The sequence below is a fragment of the Carica papaya genome, chromosome 1 (assembly GCF_054855325.1).
Source record: "Carica papaya isolate Zhongbai chromosome 1, ASM5485532v1, whole genome shotgun sequence".
NCBI lineage: Eukaryota > Viridiplantae > Streptophyta > Magnoliopsida > Brassicales > Caricaceae > Carica > Carica papaya.
Window position 1 is genome coordinate 5779346 of NC_142309.1, and position 20589 is coordinate 5799934.

Sequence of the window (20589 nt, forward strand, 5' to 3'; positions counted from 1 at the left end):
TAGTCATCTGCACTAAGTTCTCTTCCATCCCTTCAACGATGTAAAGGCACCCACCTTATACCCACAACTTAATATTACAAATGCAAAGATATTGGATGTATATATACATACATGGAAACTATACTTTTTCATTACTGGGTTGTCGGCTAGTGAATGCATCCGTTGTTAAGTATGGCATATATGATTTTGATTATTTCTACTCCCATATCACTTTTCAAGACTTCCTTTTAGTTATATTGCACCAAAAAATTAAGCACATATTCATTCATTTGAATTGGAAAAAAAAAAAAGTGGTGTGTATCTTTTGGAAGTTTTAACTTTGTAGATAATATTCTCTCTGCTTTAGTGGTTTTTCTGCTGTCATTTTAATTTTTTACATTTAATTTATTCAATACACAAATTTTGATTTTGCTATATAAAAATATGATATATAATTAAAAACCCATTTCACAATTAAAATCTATATCCACACGTATCCCATTATTAAACACCTTCCGAATCTTTTAAAACCCGAACCCAACTCATCTTGAGTCCATATACGGCCTGGCCCACAAAAGCTCAGGCCCAAAAAAGCTGCTCCAATAAAACGACGCCGTTTTAATTTTAGATGACAATGACCAAGTCCAATTTAAAATTAGATGAGACTTCTTCTGGTTAACATATTTGAAACCTTAGTGAGTGGTTGGTGCCTTTTTTAATATACGTGTTTTAATTTAATTGTTTATTTATATTATTTATTATTGATATTTATCCATTTCTAATTTTAAATACCAAGTTGGTGAAACCAGTTTAACCCTTTTAAGAAAAAAAAAAAATTCTCTTCTCAAAATAGGAAAGTAATTTGCGTACTCGCATCGTTACAGAAATTAAAAATAATAATAATTTAGTTATTCTTATTAAATTTAATATTATTATGATTCTTAATTTTTTTATAAAAATTTCAGAAATTTTAATAAAATAAATTAGAATAAAAAATATTAAGACTCGATTACAATGTAATTAGTAGTAGTTTAAATACTAAAAATAATAATTTACCTTAAAATATTAAGTTTGAATAAGGATATAAAGTCTAAAAATTTTAAAACATGATTTGATATGCTTTGTTGTTTTTGGACGTCTTAAACTTGCTATTTAAGGGAATAGTAAGCTCAATTTGTCGATAATACTAAAACAAATAGAAAATAATTAAGATCTAAAAATATGGTACGAGTGCTGATAGAGTGTTACATAATTAATATTTAAAGTACGAGTTTTTGAATTAAAAAAAAAAAGATTAATTACCATTTCAAAAATTAGATTAATTAATTTCTTAAATATTTTTTTTAAAAAAAAATTAAAACTTTATAATTTTTTTGTATTAATTTACAAAGACTAATTATTTTATATGATGTCATTATTTTTAAAAAGTTTATCTTATTCTCAATACATAAAATATAAGCTTGCGAAACATATTTAAAATGAAAAATCTGACATTATCGTAAAACCCTAAAAATTAATAACTTCAAATCAAATAATTAAACAAAATCCGGAATACTAAAATGTGAAAAATTCAGAAATATTTAATATAAAGAAGCCAAAGCAGAGTACATTAAGCTCCTGGCTGAAAATTTTAATGGCGGAGAAGTCAATGAGACCAAATGTTTTACCGCCTTTACTGTACTCTTCTGTTTGATTCACAAGCTCTTTTCAGTGGGGCTACCCTTACGATAATTATCACCCAGCAAAGAAAAATCGACGGTTTCATTCTTTATTTCCAATTTGCTTTAAGAAAGCCTCCAACGACGACCCCTTCCTCCATTCCCACACTTGCAGTTTCTTTTTGTCAATCGGTTCACCAGCTTTATTGATTCTTGATCCGCAATCAGAAGTAAAGGAAGCATTTTTTTTTTCATACAAACTGTCACTGATCGTCTTGGGTTCTTGTTAGGATCTTTCAGTTAACCAGGTAGAATTTCTTTGATACCGTTCATGGGTTTTTTTTCTTTTTCTTGTTTTTCTGCTTATGACAAAATCTTGATGCTCTTTATGTTCTTCTGGTTATTGGCTATGTGGATGTTTTCTTCTTCTTCTCGTTTAGGTGGGTTTGGTTTCTTGTATTAAGTCTTTTGGAGTTGATTCATGTTTCTGATTGTGTGTTCATCAAGGAGTTGATTTGATGATGATATGATGATGAGCGTTCGATGAGGAAATGGGTCTTGGTACTTTGATAAGTATGTGAATGTGGGTTTTGGGAGCGTAAATATGGTTAAGAGATATTTTGGAAAATACAGGAAAATGAATTCGATTGGATTTTGTTTTCTAGTTGGTTCAATGCATATCCTTTGACACAGGCGCTAGCAAACATCTCATTTGTGTGCCAATGGATGAATTTTTATCTTTGTTTGAAGATATTTTGTGCACCGAAGTTTTTTCTATGTATCAAACCTTTTAAGTTTCTACGTCGAGAATGCAAAATCTGAGCCTTTTTCGACAAGGAACACCTGTTAGAAATAAGGCAAAAACAACAAGCAAGCAATTAAATGGACTACTGGTGATGACATCAATTTCACTTTGGATGATAACGAATTTAAAAACTTACAGAATCATGCAAATGAATGTTGAGATGTGTTCATGTGGCTGTTTCTGGTATTAGTACAGGAGTCAGTTCGTTTATCTAAATAAAATATCTGACGTTTGAAGTTCACAAAAAATTAACTCACTATAGTATTCATTTGTGCCCTCATTTATGACAGTGAGCCTGGAGCATTGTGCCCTGCAAAATGTTTACACTATCTAAATTTCAAAAGAAGCCTAAGAATGGTTCATAGAGGTGATTTGGTTGTTATTGGTATCTCAGTTGGTGTGGCCCTTGGTATCTTGATAGCTGCGCTTCTGTATTTTGGCATAAGGTGGTATAGAAAGCTTGCTCGTCTTCAACGGTGTTCAAATGAGCGAAGTCTTACAGACCTTCCAATACGCACAAATGGCTTAGGTACAAGCACTGACTTTAGTGCGTCTCTCTCAAGTTCCATAGCTATTCAGGGAGCAGAATACCCACACAGAAACGGTCAGCATTCATGGTGGAACCATCATAGTAAAGATCAGTTTGCTTCTGCTTCGGGCATACCTAGATATGCCTACAAGTGAGTGAAATTACGAACTCTCCTGTTCCTTGCATATTCTAAAACCATTTAAGATATCTTTTGCATGAGTAATTCATGATGAGCACAGGGTGCCATTCTACTGAAATTGCTCATTATCTCAATCTTGTGGCCTTGTCTTACAGTTTGTTTTTCTATCTTTCTTGCCATATATTTACATGAAACTGAGAAATCTTTTTCCGTTTAAGGTAAAGTATTTGTATCGGTAACCTTATGAATTATACCTTTCAGAGATATACAGAAAGCCACTCACAACTTCACAACTATTGTGGGACAAGGGTCTTTTGGTCCCGTATACAAAGCAGCAATGCCTACTGGAGGAGTCGCTGCTGTAAAAGTGCTTGCTTCTAATTCACATCAGGGGGAGAAAGAGTTCCATACAGAGGTAATTGTGAATTGTTGATATTATCATTTATGGTAGAAGAGGAAGGTTATAATGATCTATGTATATATAATCCATCCATCCACCTTCATCTATCTATTTATCTATCTGTCTATCTATCTATTTATCTATCTATCTATCTATTTGTCTATCTGTATATATGCATATGTATATCTATGTATATTTCTTTTGGTATGAAGTAATCTGTACAGAAGTTCAAGTGATAACTTAATCTATCTATTTATCTATTTGTCTGTCTGTCTATCTATCTATCTATCTATCTATCTATCTGTTTATCTGTATATGTGTGTGTGTGTGTATATATGTATATTGAAAACAAGTATAAGAGAGGGGGTAGCTGTGTAAGTGTAAGTTAGGCAGCCCCCATTTGGAATTGTTGGGGGGAGGAGTTTGTTAGATCCTAGATAAATTTGCGAAGTTACTTATTAGTAGGATATCTCTCTCTTTATCTCCCATTTAATATTATTAGGATAGCTTATTGCCATATGAGAAACTCACTTCATTTGCTTGCTTGGATCTAAAGGAACTGGAGGTTTCTTTTGCTAACTTTTTAATATGGACTTCCCACTATTGACCCTGTCCGTTCTTTTGTAGGTAAGTCTCCTAGGAAGGCTGCATCATCGGAATCTAGTGAACTTAGTTGGATATTGTGTGGATAAAGGACAGTACATGTTAATTTATGAGTTCATGAGTAATGGGAGCCTTGCAAATCTTCTATATAGTAAGTCCTGAAAAACTTTTAAGATTTAAAGTCTATTGCTTGTTATAGCTCTTTACTGGAAGATGTCCAATGTTTGCAAAGAATATTATTACTGATTGAGCTGTAAAGCATATTATACTTGTTTTCAGGTTCACGATATTGTTCTTTAAGAGCTTAGAACCATTTTATGGTATTTCCCTATTTGATGAATTTTTCCATTTAAACATACTTTAAATTTAGACTTGTTTACTTCACCTGCATCGTCTATATGCAGGATGAAATGTCAATTATTGAGCAGAAGTGGCTAATAGATTGATGCATATTGAGTTTTGATACAAAAGGGGAAAAAAGAACACTAAATTTTATCAATGATTGGGAATTATATATCTCTTAAATCCAATACTGATCATAATAGCTCAGATTATGCCGTTGTAATTTTAGTGGCATTAATTTTTTCCTTTCTAATTGTGTTAAGAGTTTTTAATGAGTTAAATTTCTATTTAATTTTTAATTCCTATTGCCTATTACATTATAGGTTACAAATACCCTTGTAATTTCCCTTAAGTGGTAGTCTTATTATTCAACACCATATTTAGAAATTTATCAGTAGACTTCCTGTGTATGATTGTGTTGCAATTAAAACTCACCTTAGATTCTCAAGGGAACCTCAAATGTCTTGTGCTTTCCTTTGATTTTCCTGCCATTGGATGTAGCGGTTGGGTTTGATTCTGGACCATGACATGGGCAAATTAACCGTAATCCCCGCTATGGTCGGAATTGCATTTCTTTCAAATTCGGTATTTTCTTAATAGCGTACAGCAGAACGATGTTTGAGAACAAAAGATACTGTTAGGATTGTAACGGTATTAGGATTTCGTTTATGGTTTAAATTCTATTAACTGCCTTATTGGGGTGTCTTTTTCTACAATGTATGTTACACTAGCTAATTCGGTGGTAAAATTGTGTTTCTATAATATAATTCTGATCGAGTAATACAGTCAGGATTATATGATGCAATCGAACCTTAGATATGATGCTTAAGAAATCATGACGGGATATGCAGATTTAACCCCTAATTCCCGAGTAGACTTAACTAACCCAATATGTGCTATGTTAATTGGTATCGATTTCAAGTGCAAATTCAAATACCATTGACTGCCTCAGAACAATGACAACCATCAAGCAGAGCTGTATATCACTATTGCCACCAAGGCCAAACAGCTACAAACACCCTGTCCTTGGAGCCCCAACCAGAAAACACCAGTAGAAATTATACCACTCATCCCCAGTCTCTTGTAGTTATAGTCTCACACTGCTGCTGCATTTCCAGATTTCCGCACTCCCAATTGTGACTATGAACATCAATATGAGATTAGCAATTACAATTGTTTGAGAGTCTTTTTCCAGAAACCAACCCATATTTTTTACTAGAGATCATCGCGGGGGCCTCATATGCAAGAAACTTGCAAGTAGACTCCCTTGGGTCCTATTAGCCTTAATTGGCTCAAGCCGGTTTGACCAATCCAGTTTATCCAGACTGGCTTATACCCTTTAATCAGTTCATCAGTTCCATCTGACTTCTGATGCGTTATTTCTGTATTTGTAAATATCATATTTGTTCTCCTCCCTCCTCGTAGAAACAGCACTTCATTGACTGATGTAGAGTCGAACTCAAAACTTGATACTCTTCAATATCATGGACAGATCGAGAGTTATTTAACTACTTTGAATACCACATGGATGCTGGGAAAAGCACAACTATTATCTGTTTAGCGAAATTCTCTAAAAGCTTTTACAATATTGTGAAGCGGTATCTAAATACTTCCTAAGATGGTATGTACAATGGTAAGGTTGTCCCACACCTTCTAGTTGCACAAGTAACTGGCCTTTAAACTTCTGATAATGTGAGAGATCTTATCACAATGGTAGACGCTTGAAATTTGGAGAGCAAGGGGAGAAACAAGAAGAACCACCCAGAAGAAGGGCATTACAAGAAGGATTTTGAGGTTGCTCAATATTTTTTCACCTAAAAGAGGGCTCTCCAGATGTTCAATACAAGGTCAACTTGAGGCACCCACTTTTCAATCTGTTGATTCTGTCCTCACTACAAGATTGGTTTTCAACTCCAGATGTTTAATGACAGTTCTTCTATTACTGAAAAATATGAGTTTAACCCGTAATCCTCAAATAATTATAGTAACTAATCCTATTGTACCTCATGGATACTCCAAAAATGTGCAAAAAGTTTCAAGTATCTTTGTTCAATCCAAATGTTATTTGGTGAGTCTACCAGTCAATTGAAATTTTACCTCCCTGAAACATCTAGTAGTTTGAATGCTTAAACACCACCATTATATGTCTCATATGTTGTCCACGCTTATCTTGAAGAGTATGGAGAGACTTATTTACTTTACCTTGTACTTTTTCATGGCAATTACAATCTTGTAGTTTAAATTGAGATAATTATTCTATATGTCCATTTCTCAAATATGACTTGTTAATACACAAGACAAATGTAATGATAAGAAAAAAATATTATATTTTTGCCTCTTCCTTTTAACAATGTCAGCAAGGGATCAAATGGGATGGACAAGGTCAAATAGTTGGGTAGGGTAAATTGTATGGGATATGGTCAAATGAGGTTTAATAAGTGAAGAAGTTCATTTTGACCATGATTTAATGTTAGGAATAAAATCTTAATGAAAGTTACCATTTAGAAAATGAATGAAGTAGGAGGGAGTGTCAGTAAGAACTATTAAGACATATTTTGATTTCAAAATATTGAAGTACTAGTAAATCTGGACCTGTCCACATAGCAGAGGGAGTGAGCAGAACGAGCCATATGCGTTGCTAGAATCTGATGCATCATGATGATCCAAACACAAATATAAGGTTTCACTTGTGAGATCATCAGTTTGATGCATCATAAATGATCCAAACACAAATATCAGGTTTCTCTTTGCTTGTGAGATCATCAGTTCTGATACAGTTGCAATTTAGAAGGTTCTTATACCCAACAATCCAGCAGACATGATGACAAAGACATTCTCAATTAGCAAGTTCAAGCATTACTTTTCTTGCTTGTTCAGTAAATTTATTTGCTCACACAATAGAAACTAGAGGTGGTGATTGGTAAAACTTTAAAGTACATATACGTTTCTTTTTTTCTTCCCTTTTTCTTCGGCAGAGCAGAGTGGCTTATGAGAATGCATAGGCATAAAATTATAGTAAATCATATGCTTCCTTTTCTGAAGCTGAACCAGAATATGAGTTGTATCCCTTATATCATGCATCTAAATCCAAGTCTAGAGGTGCTTAGGACGAGGATAGCGATCTCTTTTATATCTTGACAGAAGTTTCTGCTTCCTCTTACTGATGTTTGATTACTAAACAAGCACAGTTTGGTGTTCCTGTGCTCAGGTGACGAAGCAAGGGTTTTAAGTTGGGAAGAAAGACTTCAAATTGCACTTGATATTTCACATGGAATTGAGTATCTTCATGAAGGGGTACCCACGTAGACATAGGCTCTTCTTTCCCTGATTAAATATTCTGTTTCTTTAACATCATCTTATAGCAATTCTTGAAACAGGCAGTTCCTCCTGTCATACATCGTGATCTCAAGTCTGCCAATATATTGTTGGACCACTCTATGAGAGCTAAGGTGAGAAAAGACACTGCAAACTATTTTTTTGACCTGTTTATTTGTTTATTCCGGATTAACTGAATTTTCTCCAGAGTGTAGATTAAGTACACAGCCCAAGACATCTTGCTGCTCTTTTTCATTTAGGTTCATAGAGCTTTAAACTAAATGTAATAGTCATTAAAAAAATTGGTCTCACTATAAGTCATGTGACATTCATGGTCATTTGAGCTCCAGTTAAACATCCTGAAGCTTGTTTTTTTATTGCTCAAAATCAGATTAAAGCAGATTTGCCTAACAAATAAACCAATACAAGCATGCTCTAAGTCACTGGATATTTTATTGTGATGCCAATTTGCTGAACAATATAAATTTGAATTTTCTTTTTATATGTTGTTCGCAAGATATCACCTTAACAATAATGTGTGATGACTGATTCTTAATAGGTTGCTGATTTTGGACTGTCAAAGGAAGAGGTGTTTGATGGCCGAAACTCTGGCCTAAAAGGTACATATGGCTACATTGATCCGGCATACATGTCCACAAATAAGTTCACAATGAAGAGCGACATCTACAGTTTTGGTGTCATCATATTTGAACTCATTACTGCGATTCATCCCCATCAGAACTTGATGGAATATGTTAACCTCGTAAGTCTATGTTCATGGCAATATAGTCATCTTTTTAGTACATCATGGAGTGGAACTCTCTAACCCGAAACGCTTCGTTATGTCATTTTTTTCTCTCTCATTCTTAGGCTGGAATGAGTCCTGATGGTGTTGATGAGATACTTGATAAGAAACTTGTTGGAGAATGCAATATTATGGAAGTGAGGAAGCTAGCTAAAATTGGTTGCATATGCTTACACAAGTTACCGAGAAAGAGACCTACAATTGGAGAAGTTACACAGGCAATATTAAGAATCAAACGGAGGCACCTTGCAAAAGAAGACACAATGTCCTTCAATGGAAGGGAATTTTCAAGAGTAGCAAGTCTTATAGAAGACCAACAGGTAGAATTGAGTAAGTTGACTGTTATCAAAGAGGAAAGCTTGAACTAGTGAGACTTTTCTTTTCTTCTTCTTTATGTTAATATTGAATACCAGTTATATCAAATAGTTTGACAAATATACGAGAGAAAAAGACTAGACAAAGAGGTCACTTATCCGGATGCAATCAAACCTCAGCAAATTATGAACTTTCCATTGACAAATTGCTCACACATGAAGTTAATAACTTTATATATAAAATTTATCCCGTTTCCAACAACTGATGACTGACAAGATACCGGTTGAAGGTGAAATCTGACATGCTAAAAATATCATTTCTTAGATATTTTCTGTTTGGATACCAAGAAAGCAACACCCATAACACTCCCGTTAATTTCTTACAGAAAAACTTAATTGAAACAAACTACATATATATATACACATATATATATATATATAAACTCAGAAAATAGTACTCATTAAGAAGATAGAAGACTACATTTATGGTTCTATAAATCCTCGTAGAAGATAGAAAATAACGATATGATTAGATGTGGGTGATTGGGTAAGTGGCCCTCTTTGTCTAGAGAGTCTTTTTCTCTTGCGTATTTGTCAAACTGTATGATATAACCAGCATTCCGTATTAACATAAACAAGAAGAAAAGAAAAGTCCAACTAATTCAAGCTTTCTTCTCTGATGCCGGTCAACTTACCCAATTCTACCTGTTGATCTTCCTATGTGATTTGCCACTTTTGTGCTCATTCAGTCCTTTACACTTGGAACAACATCACAAAATTTAATTTTACTGAATGTAACAATAACAACAAAATAAAGATCAAATTATAGTTTTTAAATTAAATATGGTATGAAGTAACCTCAAAAATTTAATATAGGAAAAAAGTAATCTAAACAATGTTTCAAGTATGAAAAGTTATCTAATATAACTGACCTACACTCATACACCTTGAAGATTTACCGTGCCATGAGTCATCTAATTGCTGAAGCCACATAAGTACCCAAAAAACAAGTAAATTACCCAAGGCTAAAAAACAATATGAAAAGAAAACCCAAATACCATCAGACATACATACCTTCCTGATATTGACTAGGATATAACTGGCACCTGAATTGATAAGGACACGCACTAGCAAAATATCAAGCAAAGTGAGAAACCTTAAAAGTGTATACGCCTTCCCGGCCAGAAGTTATAATTAAAGACAGAATAAGAGTTGTCACTCGCCCAAAAGTCTCACTTTTCCCACTATGTTGAAATTCCTTTTTTCTTCTTTTTGACAGTTCTCTATATCGAAACTCTGAACCTCCAAATCGTGTAGGAAGTTTTTACTGAGATTATAAGATTTAGCACACTTCCTTTTTCTTCATTTACTTCCATTTACCCATGCAAAATGCTGTGGTCAGGCTCAGCACATATATATAGTTTAAATTCATTGAACAGTACCAGTCCTATATTCATGTCAGTTCGTGCAACCCATTCTGCTACTGTGCTTATTATGCATGTATGTCTTTTGTGCATGCATGTGATTTTATTTTTACATATTTATAATTCAAGTGTGTATAGACATGCATATTTTGTGTGAAAGAAAGAGAAGTGGAGAGAAGAGAGGTTTCCACCGGCGCGATTTCAATAAGACTTCTATTATCACCAGCTAGGATGTGTTCTCCTGCTGTCACGCAAAAGTAAAAATAGCATTACAATTAGATAGCATAATAAAGAGAAGAGAACAAATGAAGCAGAAGAACTACAATTGAAAAATGATAATCAGAAGAGTGGGAGATTAGAAATAACCTATTATATCTCCATGCAGAAATTTGGAGGATCAAATGGGAGAAAATAAGCTGCCAGAGCAGCTTTTTACAACTAAATGTTGATTTCTATACTGAAAGCTTCAAGAGTAGTGCCACAAACAAGCCAGCAGGAAGAAGACATATATAATATATATTAAAAATGAGACCATAAACCTTAGTAGGTATTACAAACAAGCAAGCAGAAAACTGTACAATGTTACAATCTTGCCACAAACTTTAATATAATATAGCATTCTTGGTAAAATTACAGATGAGAGTTTATAAGGATCTATTCAGAAATTAAAAAAGAAAAACATCATGTATAATACTTCATTCCCCTTCTTATTATATTAAGCATACTCGAACATTAAACATGGGATAATCAAAACAAAAAATTAAAAAAAAAAAGAAAACGGAGATGAAGAAACAGTACCATTCTTCCAACTCCAACAGTTGATGACCTGAGTTTTCATCATTTGAAAATACTAATAACTACAATGTCTAAGAGTAGTTACCATCAACAAAGTCCCATCTTCTAGGACATACCAGATATTAAAGTCAACTATATTTTCTGGTTTTCACAAACCCAGAACTTACTGAGTCTTTTCCAGTATCTGTCTAATATTACTAACTTTTCAGAAGTCACATGAAGTTCCAAGTCTCTGCCTCTGTCTCTGAGCCACACCCCCAGATTTACGCTTGGCAAAGGATGGGGATAGCAATTTCTTAAAAACATCTAAGTATTGCACCCATTCCTCTTCATCCATATCTCCTAGCTTTACAAAACTACTACTTCCAGGCTGCTGCTCGTTCACAGTCCTGTTCCCGGATGATGTACCTGCCAAGTAGCCACTTTTAAGAATTGCACCCTCATGGCGCCAACTCCTTTCACCAATGCTGATGTTTTTCATTGTCATGGACAGCTTTGAAACAGTTGGAGTCCGAGACCTTCCCAAGCCTGCATAATCATCAACCCTTGAACATATCACATCACCCTCATCTTCTGCCTCCTGCTCTGGATTTTCATCCAGCTTAAAAAGTGTATTTTGAGTGGTTCTACCTTTACAATAAGCAACCTCTTCCATGCAAAATTCCTCTTCCTCATAGTCAATGTTAAACTGACACTTCTCATTGTCTTCTACTTCCACGGTAAAAGGAATTTCCCTTAGCAGCCTCTTTGCCTGAAGGCATATGAGCTCAAGTTCACTGGGCTCTTCCTCATCACCTTGAAACTCCCTGCTCATCATTTCACCGATCTCAGCAAGACAGAGACCAAAAGCAGCTGCTTCCTTGAGGAAGATTGTGCAAAGAACCAAGACCCTGAGGCACGCGTCTCGAATCATAGGTAGTTCCATCCTAAGCATTTCAGAGTCTCTAAATGGATCAAGACTCTTTATATACTCGAGTTCATCCTCTGAAAAAGGTATAGATGCTTGCGGCCAGTGGATCCACTCAAAATATGGGTCCTCTAAATTTTCTGGAAGGCAAAGACCATGATCAATTGGAATAAGCTCCACCTGACCAAAGCCCCCAGTGCCATCAGTTTTCCTGACAAGAAGGTTTCCTGCATGTCTGTCTGTGTTCAGAATCCGTATGTCTAAAATCCCTATCCTATGTACAGCAGCAACTGGAAAGCTTGAAGTCCCATGGTCGCTGGCATCAAAATCATGAGGGATAAACTGTTGCAATGAAGCAATCTTACTAATCTCCTTTCTTTCTTGATGCTTACCTGCATTCACCCCAACATTAATGTTGAAAATAGAGTGCGTGACCTTTACAAGGGCTGTAGGGGGCACATTTGCAAAATGACCATGGTCAAGGAGAAAAGCTGCCACTTCCCTAAAGCCCGTCTCCCCAACCCGTACGGAACGTTTCAGGCCAGGTTGTCCAAGAGCTTTGCCAACAAAGCCTTTTGGATTGTTTGGAGCATAAGGTTCCTCATCTGTTGGTTTTACAATCGCACAGTTCTCCCCATCACAATTTCGAAAGTAGTATGCCCCTCCAAGCCCACTGCGGACGGGAATTGGATCAACACCAATCTCCATTGCCTGCCCAATATCCTTCACTACCTGTTCTGCAGAGGACAACTGATTTGAGCATCCTAATATCTCAATTGGATTACTGAAATCTTTCTGCTGAAGATCCTTAACAGTTGGTGAGAGACATGGTGTCGATGAGCTTCTGTGCATCAAATTCCGGGTGAGAAGAAGAGGAGAACAATTTCTGACAGCAGTGAGATCATTCTTAAGCACCATATCCCCATAAACCAATGACCTTTCCTCTATTGGAACATTTAGGGCCAGCTGCAATTTCCTCTTCACCGTGTGAGCATTGTCACTCCCGTCTAATTCTACACCCAAAACACAACCAGTTTCAGTCTGCACAAATACACGCCTCCTTGAAGAAGGTTTTCTTTCCATACTCTTATTCCCACTGTACTCGCCAGTAACAGGTCTTTTAAAGGCTGCAACAGCCATCTTGCTGTATACAGGGCTGTCCAGCTTAGGAGATGTGAAAGGAAGAAGAAAATTGGAATATCCCAATGCCAGCAGCTGAGAAGGCGGCGGCAGAGAGTCTCTCTCTCAAGCAGGCGCCAAACTCAAATGCCGGCAACAATTGGAGAGAAAAGTTCTTGTCATATATAATCATAATCAACCCAGTGGGAGTCAGTTTACAACCATAGACCTCATATTAGACAGCGATAGGAGGAAAGACAAATTATAAAACATGGTGAAGCTGCTACATTGGAGAAGCAACCTGAGAGTGCTGGCTGCAAGAAAGTCAAAAGAATCATAAAAAGATCAAATGATTATTAATATAAAAGAAGGAAAAATAAAATAAGATTTAGCTACATGATATTCTCAAAGTGAAAATTGCAATTGTTAGCAACATGATAACAAGGTCAAAAAATCAGACACCAGTTCCAAAAGCAAAATTACACCTAGGAATACTACAAAGATGCTCCCTCCAGAATTTTTCAAACTCATGTAAGGAAGTCGTTGAAGGTGTGCCAAAGGAACAAAGGTAAAACGGTAAACAAGGTGTAAGTAGAAGCGAGAAATTTTGTATTGCAGTTAAGTTGATTTCAGCATTGTTTTTTGTTATTTTTCTGTTGTAACCAAGGGGCTGGCCTCCTGATAAGCATATATATATATATATAGCTCATTGGAGGGAAATGAATTATCTAAATCAAATTCAGACTCCTAATTCAAGTCTCCCTCTCTTCCTCGACTATCTCTTCGGATCTCCCTCTCTTTCTCGATGATCTCTTTTCCTCTCTACTCTCTTCTCCCCCTCTTCTTTTCGTTCTCTAATATGTTACAGTCAAGAACCAACGAGCAAGATTCCTAACAAGTTCGTACAAGAACAGCTCGATTCCGGCAAAACCTATGTTTCTGTAGCATTCAAAGGGAAGACCATTGCAATTATTTGGAGGGTATCCAATTTATTATTAAACAGACCAAAGGAGCCTTAGGTACCCTCTGAATCAACAGGTGTCATCCATGATTTAACATAAGGGAATCATTTAATTGTTGGGATTGAACTATACTATCTAGTATGAATAGCGGTCAACCAACACACCAAAGGAGCCTCTGGATCAACAGGTGTCGTCCATGATTTAACATAAGGGAATCATTTAATTGTTGGGATTGAACTATACTATCTAGTACGAATAGCGGTCAACCAATTAGTAGAAAATATCCCTTTGAGAGAACCATGGGCAGTTGATAGAACCAGAGGTCCTGTCCACTGTAACCAATACAACTCCAGCATGGCTCTATAAAATATTAAACAGTTACACAAATTATTTCTTTGTCCAGCCAATACTTGAGGAGCTCCTTGTGTTGCTTCCACCCCAACCCACCCCCCCCCCCCCCCCCAAACTTCTTGGATATTGTAGATCCACACTCACTCTCACAATTGATCGAAGAATTTATAACAGAAAGATGTGAAGTTTGGGTAATTAAACAGCATTTGCTACAAGCAAAGTCTTGTACCAAGCAATATGCAGAAACCCATCACAATTAGAGGAGTTTTGAGGAACTCGACCTTGTGCTATAATCTTTCAGGCAAGGATTTGTGAGGTTGGGAGATAATTACAAACTCACTCCAAGATTCTATGGTTCTTTTAAAGTCATGCAGGGAGTGGGACCAGTGGTGGACCAGCTCAAACTACCACCCTCCTTGCATATCCATCCAGTCTTCCATGTGTCCCTGTTGAAAAAGTACACTGCTTGCAGCAAAGTTAGGGTGGACAAGCTACCAACAAGCAGCTGGGATGCCATACTCAGTTTCCAACCCGAGAGTATTTTGCAACATAGGGCCATTCTTCGTAATAGTCAAGAAGTGGAACAGGTCCTTGTTCTCTAGGCTGGGATTGTATGGGACAATTACACTTGGAAAGACTATGAGTATATCAGTTAGCAATTTCCAACTCACGACCTTGAGGACAAGGTTTCCATTCAAGGAGAGAGTATTCTAAGGAAGCTGCTGACAATGTCCCGAAGGAAGAAGATAAAATGGTAAAATAAGTATAAGTGGAAGAGAGAAATTTTGTATTGCAGTTAAATTGGTTTCAGCATTGTTTCTTGCTAGTTTTCTGTTGGAACTGAGGGGTGCACCTCCTGATTACCATAAATATATAGTTAATTGGGGGAGAAATGAATAATCAGAAAAATATCAAATTCAAACTACTAATTCAAATCTCCCTCTCTCTCTTTCTCACTCTACTATCTCTTTCCCTCTCTACTCTCCTTTTCTTCTTTTCTTTCTCTAGTATGTTACAGTGAAGAACAAGTGAGCAAGGTTCCTAACAACTCGTTGCGTAAAAGTAATATAAAGCAAGCTTCAATTAAATTAGAGAAAACTTCTATACAAGAAGCACTTGTAGAAGATTTATAAATTTACCAACTATTATTAAATTTATCTTTTACTTTAATACAGGCACCTGTCTGATCTAAATTTTTGTTTTCTTATGAATGAATTTGGGAACAAATTAGAAATATTTACACGCAAATTAGTTTTCCTGTAGAGAGAGAATAGCTCGTAAAATTGGTTTGCTACTTTTCATTGTCACGAAGGGGCGGATGCAGGCTTCAGAATGAGGTATCCTTCATTGTTTGAAGGGTTAAACTCATAATCTCCCCATTAAAAAGGCAACAAATGCACAGTAGTAGACTGCTAAATCCAGTTGCTTACGTTAATAAATAAAAACATCAAGGATATATCTCAGTGAAAAAATAGATTACCTTATCTCTTAATGAGGACTAAGAAAAAAAATCATCTGATAAAACAATTGCAGCATATAAAAAATAGTAAAAAATAAAGGTTCATCAGTCTCTCAGAAGAACTTTTTGGTCTTCAAAAAGAAATTTTCAGATGAATCACCAACGAACTTGGATATAGCGTCCAAGATTAGCATAATATGCATATAAATATACCCATGCGCGCGCGCGCGCGCATATGGGTGTATGTTTTATATATATATATATAGACACACAAACACATAATATATGCATGTATGTATATAATATTCAATTTCAGATTAGATTCTCGCATTATCGGTTAGTTTCTTCTCACAAATTAACAAAACCACATTGGTCAGGCACAGTTCAAATGAATTCTCCTCGCACTCTTTGCCCCTCCATACTCTGAAAACCGGCAGATCATCATCATTATCAAAAAACAGCGACGTCGACAGGAACAGCAAAAGCAACCAAAGGAAAGAAAAACAAACAGAAAAATCGCAAGAATTGGTTATCTTCTCCGACGAACTTATTGCAATTCAATCATTATCCGACCTCTGTAGACATTAACTCACTATTAAACAATAAGATCAGATCAAAACAGAAGACGTCTATAACCGTTTTACACGATCAAATTCAATCGATTCAAATTCCTTTCTTCCTTTTCTTTTTTTAAATTTCCAATTTCATCCAGGAAGCAAGCAGAAAATAAGCAAAGCAACGCGGATTCAGATGCCAAATTGATCAGAAAACTCACCGGAGATCAAGAATAGAACGGCATCAGCCGCGAAGGGAGCAACACGCCGTTGATGATGATACGGATGGCTGAGATTCGACGTGCCAAAACCAGATCAACGGCTATGATCCGATTTCTCTGTCTCTCTTCTCTCTCGCGCACTCGCTCTCCCTCCCGCTTTATGAGATCTTCTAACTTCTTTTCAAGCGAAGCGGAGGGATTTGACGGATAAATAAAAATAAAAATAGTAAAAAAAACTATTTTTTCAGTTAACGGAAAGGGCAGTAAAACGTGGCCTATTTGATTAGGCCACATCAGCTGTGGAGCCCACCTGTTGTGTGATCTGTGATGACGTGATCTGATCTAAGGTTCTGTTTAATGGATATGTTAGGTAAATTATTTTTTTATGAAGGGCATTGTAGTCTTTTCATCATCCTGGATAGAAAGATCCGGAAACCGGAAGCCCTCAAGTCCAGCCGTTCAGGAACCAAAATTAAAAAATGTAAATAAAAAATAGTACAAATATTGAGATTAATCTTATATTTTAGTGCTTTTTTATAATTTGATCAATAAAGTTGTTCATTTGTTTTAGATGGTTAATTTTTTCTTATTAAAATAATTAAATTATATTTAATATAATTCAAGAAAATAAATTTAATTATTTAATAATATTAAATTTATTGCTAGTAGGTTAATTTAATTAATTAGTTAAATAATTTTTTTGAGTTATTTTTAAAGTATTTAAATATAATCTAATTATTTTAAAATTTTATCTTAAATACTTTTTAAAAAATGGCCATTGAGACAAATGTAAAACATCAAAAACTGAATATTAATTAAAAAATTAAAAATAAATATTTTTTTAATTCAATAGCTGTTAAATTTTTATCAATGTTAATGCAGGCTTTAATATTTTTTAGTTAAACTAATTGTGGATTTGCAAATAAAATTGACAAAAATTTTAAATCAGTTTTCAAATATAGTGTTCTTGGAGTATGTAAAATTATTATTTTTATCGCATGATGTGCAGATTTTTTGCACTATAAATTTAGATACACTTTTATTATAGATTTAATATCTTTAATTTATATGAGTATTGTAAAGGCTCAGAACTTAAATGGAAATAAAGTCATAAATTAAATGTAGAAACAAAATAATAGAGTTAGGATTTACATTCCTTATACAATAATTTAGAATGTCCAATAGAATTACGAGAATATTTTTTCTAAAAGAACAAACTGAAATTAAAAAAATAAATGAAAAATAAATAACTAAGCAATCCTAGGATGACCTTCACTAGCATTTGAAGGGAGGCCAGATGGTGAATTATTCACAACCCTATGGTTGATCGGAATCTGGATCTTATTCCTATTGATTTGAAATAATTAATGAATGAGTGAGTTACACTAACCCAGTAAGAATATCACACTAATCATAGATACGGAAAACTGAAGATTGGTAAAAATCAGAAAAATAACCAATAGAGCTCTTAATTTATGTAAATTCATTTATTATAAAGAAAACCATTTATTACATATTTACGTAACAAGTTTTTATCCTTTTTCTTTTTTTATTTTTCTCAAGCAAAATTAACCAATTTACATTTAGATTTTAAATACGTGAACTGAATATTACCAAAATGTGTGAGACACTTATTCTAATTATTCTTGTAACGACCCCGGAAATAAAAATAAAATGTATGTATTAAAAAGTTCTAAGTTCGGAAGTGAAATAAAAATTTTGATTAATATCCCTTACACAATAACCGAAACGTATTAAACGTATGAAAGAATAAACCAACTAAAATAAATACTAGTAATGAATGCTATAAATAAATCTATGAAGTCCTTAGTCATCTACTTGTCGTCTTCCTGCGGAACAGATTCGGGAACCAAGTCCTCATGATATGAAATGATTAAGTAAGAAATGAGTTACACTAACCCAGTAAAGATATCATACTATCTTACTGCCATAGGAGTAAAGGTTGGTAGAAAACAAAAATGACTAATGGAGTATAATTTATAACAAACTCATTTATCAATAATAAAAACCTTTGTTGTCCACTTACCTCGGTGAGATTCATGAAGACAATTTATGAAACACAATAATATCATAAACATCATAAAATCATGCAGACTCTATAACATAACACATGTCATGCTCTCGTTTTTCAATCATCAGACAATAATTTTTCTCTTTTATCAGCCTACTAGTATCCATGAGGATCCATAGGGGGTCCCCGCTACACGTGAACCATTCACATTGATAACTTGATTCCAGGGCCGTTCCCATACCCCGTCCGGTATGGGCGCCAAAAAAAACATAAACCTCAATACCCCGTCCGGTATGAGGGTAAAACGGCCCGTCCCCATACCCCGTCCGGTATGGGCGCCAAAACACATAAGGTCTCCATACTCCGTCCGATATGAGAGACCACGTTCCTAGTAGGGTTCTCTACGAACCCGGGCCGTCCACCATCTCTCAGAATATCTAGTTGGGCTGTCGACATTATCTATTTATCAATTCACATACCTTTTTCTATTTTTCTTGGTCTCAATTATCCAATCAAACATAAACATGTAAATCAGTAATGAACACCAAACAAGACAACAATGGGTTCACAATAATTCAAACCATAATAAACGAAACTATGATTCATGCATACGAAACCCTAGAATAAACACATCAAATACCATACTGCATTTAAAACTGTAAAATAGATCAAACAACAACTGACCGAAAAATACATCAGATTCGGGCTCCATTAGTAACCTTAATTAATTATACACATGTACTTCATGAAATGCCGTTTTATTATTTATTGAGCTTTACTACCGTGATAGGAAATAGGGTGAGAAATCCTTACTTGTTTCGGAGTCTGAAATCGGGTTCTCACTGCGCCTACGGGCTGTCCCTAAATTCTCTGAATTTTTCTCCAGAAACTGAAATGCACTTCCGGTACCTATATATATCCCGAAAAAACTCAAAATCAAACCTAGGGCCTACTCAGCCATTCTTAGAAACTCCGGCACAGCGGCGATTTGCCTCGGGCTGGCCGTTTTCGACCATTTTCGGCCGAATTCGGCCAAACTCGCATTGATTCCTGCGATAAAGCACCCCTAGGGCCCTCGGTGGGCCAAAAAATACGAAAAATCGAGACTTACAAGTGGTGGAGCTCTAGGGTGCGGCGGCTTCTCCGGCGCGAGTCGCGATTTGATGTTTTGCTCCGGTCAACCTGTAGAGAAAAGATGGTGGTCACAGTGGTGTAAAAATTACATCAAACAGGAACCAGGAAGGGCCTCTCGGAGGCAAAAATCGAGAGAAGCCGCGGCGGCGCCGTTGGACTTCGGCGGTATTTTCCAGCCGATTGGCCAGTGATTTGGCTTCGATTTGGCCACAGGTGGATTCAGTATCGAAAAACGAGCCCATGGGAGAAATTTTACCTCGTTTGGCGGTCAAAAAATCCTCTGGTGTGGCAGCGGCCGACTCCACCGGTGACTAGGTCGTCTTCTCCGGCGAGGTACTGGCGGCTAGGGTTTGGGGTTGGGTGTGGGTGAGGTTATTTATAACCTTTCCCTTTTAATCTCAGCCATCCATCACGATTTAATCTGGGCCATCCATCGCGATGCGATCTGGGCCGTCCGTGCTCGCGGAAACGGATCTGAGCAGTCCGATCACGCACACGTGGATCACTCACGTGGCCCCGTCCTGTGTGGCTTCCCAGGTCAGCGTTCCTGCCACGCGGCGTGTCCTGGTTGGCTGGGGCTGCTAACGCGGCGTATCTTTTGTAAATTGCGTTTTGACCCCTGATTTTCGATTTTCTTTTCAAAAACACCCTCAGAATCTAAATTTTCACCCATTTTTTCCAAAATCATTTTCAATTAATTCCCAAAAATAATTTTACCTAATTTTATCATTATTATTATTTT

At 35.7% G+C, this 20589-nt stretch overlaps 1 protein-coding gene and 1 pseudogene across 2 annotated transcripts; one reads left to right on the forward strand and one right to left on the reverse strand.

The window, feature by feature from the left end:
* Window positions 1-1594: 1594 nt before the first annotated feature.
* Window positions 1595-9104, forward strand: CRLK2 (Protein kinase superfamily protein). The gene is made up of 8 exons (XM_022049622.2): window positions 1595-1945; window positions 2733-3122; window positions 3372-3525; window positions 4138-4264; window positions 7664-7749; window positions 7833-7904; window positions 8330-8533; window positions 8641-9104. Exons 2-8 carry the CDS (start codon window positions 2797-2799, stop codon window positions 8941-8943), a joined length of 1272 nt encoding a protein of 423 aa, XP_021905314.1. The 5' UTR covers window positions 1595-1945; window positions 2733-2796; the 3' UTR covers window positions 8944-9104.
* Window positions 9105-10997: 1893 nt separating this feature from the next.
* Window positions 10998-16882, reverse strand: LOC110820268 (phosphatidylinositol 4-kinase gamma 5 pseudogene; annotated as a pseudogene). Its single transcript, XR_015818088.1, has 2 exons — window positions 16682-16882; window positions 10998-13448 (listed from the first exon to the last, which is right to left on the reverse strand). The product of XR_015818088.1 is annotated as a phosphatidylinositol 4-kinase gamma 5 pseudogene (transcript).
* Between the last annotated feature and the right edge of the window lie 3707 nt (window positions 16883-20589).

Bases quoted from the DNA above. Each gene is read 5' to 3' on its own strand.
- CRLK2 (XM_022049622.2), top strand. From the start codon at position 2,797: ATGGTTCATAGAGGTGATTTGGTTGTTATTGGTATCTCAGTTGGTGTG. The intron at 7,750-7,832 runs GTACCCACGTAG...TTCTTGAAACAG, and splicing joins TTGAGTATCTTCATGAAGGG to GCAGTTCCTCCTGTCATACA. The intron at 7,905-8,329 runs GTGAGAAAAGAC...GATTCTTAATAG, and splicing joins ACCACTCTATGAGAGCTAAG to GTTGCTGATTTTGGACTGTC.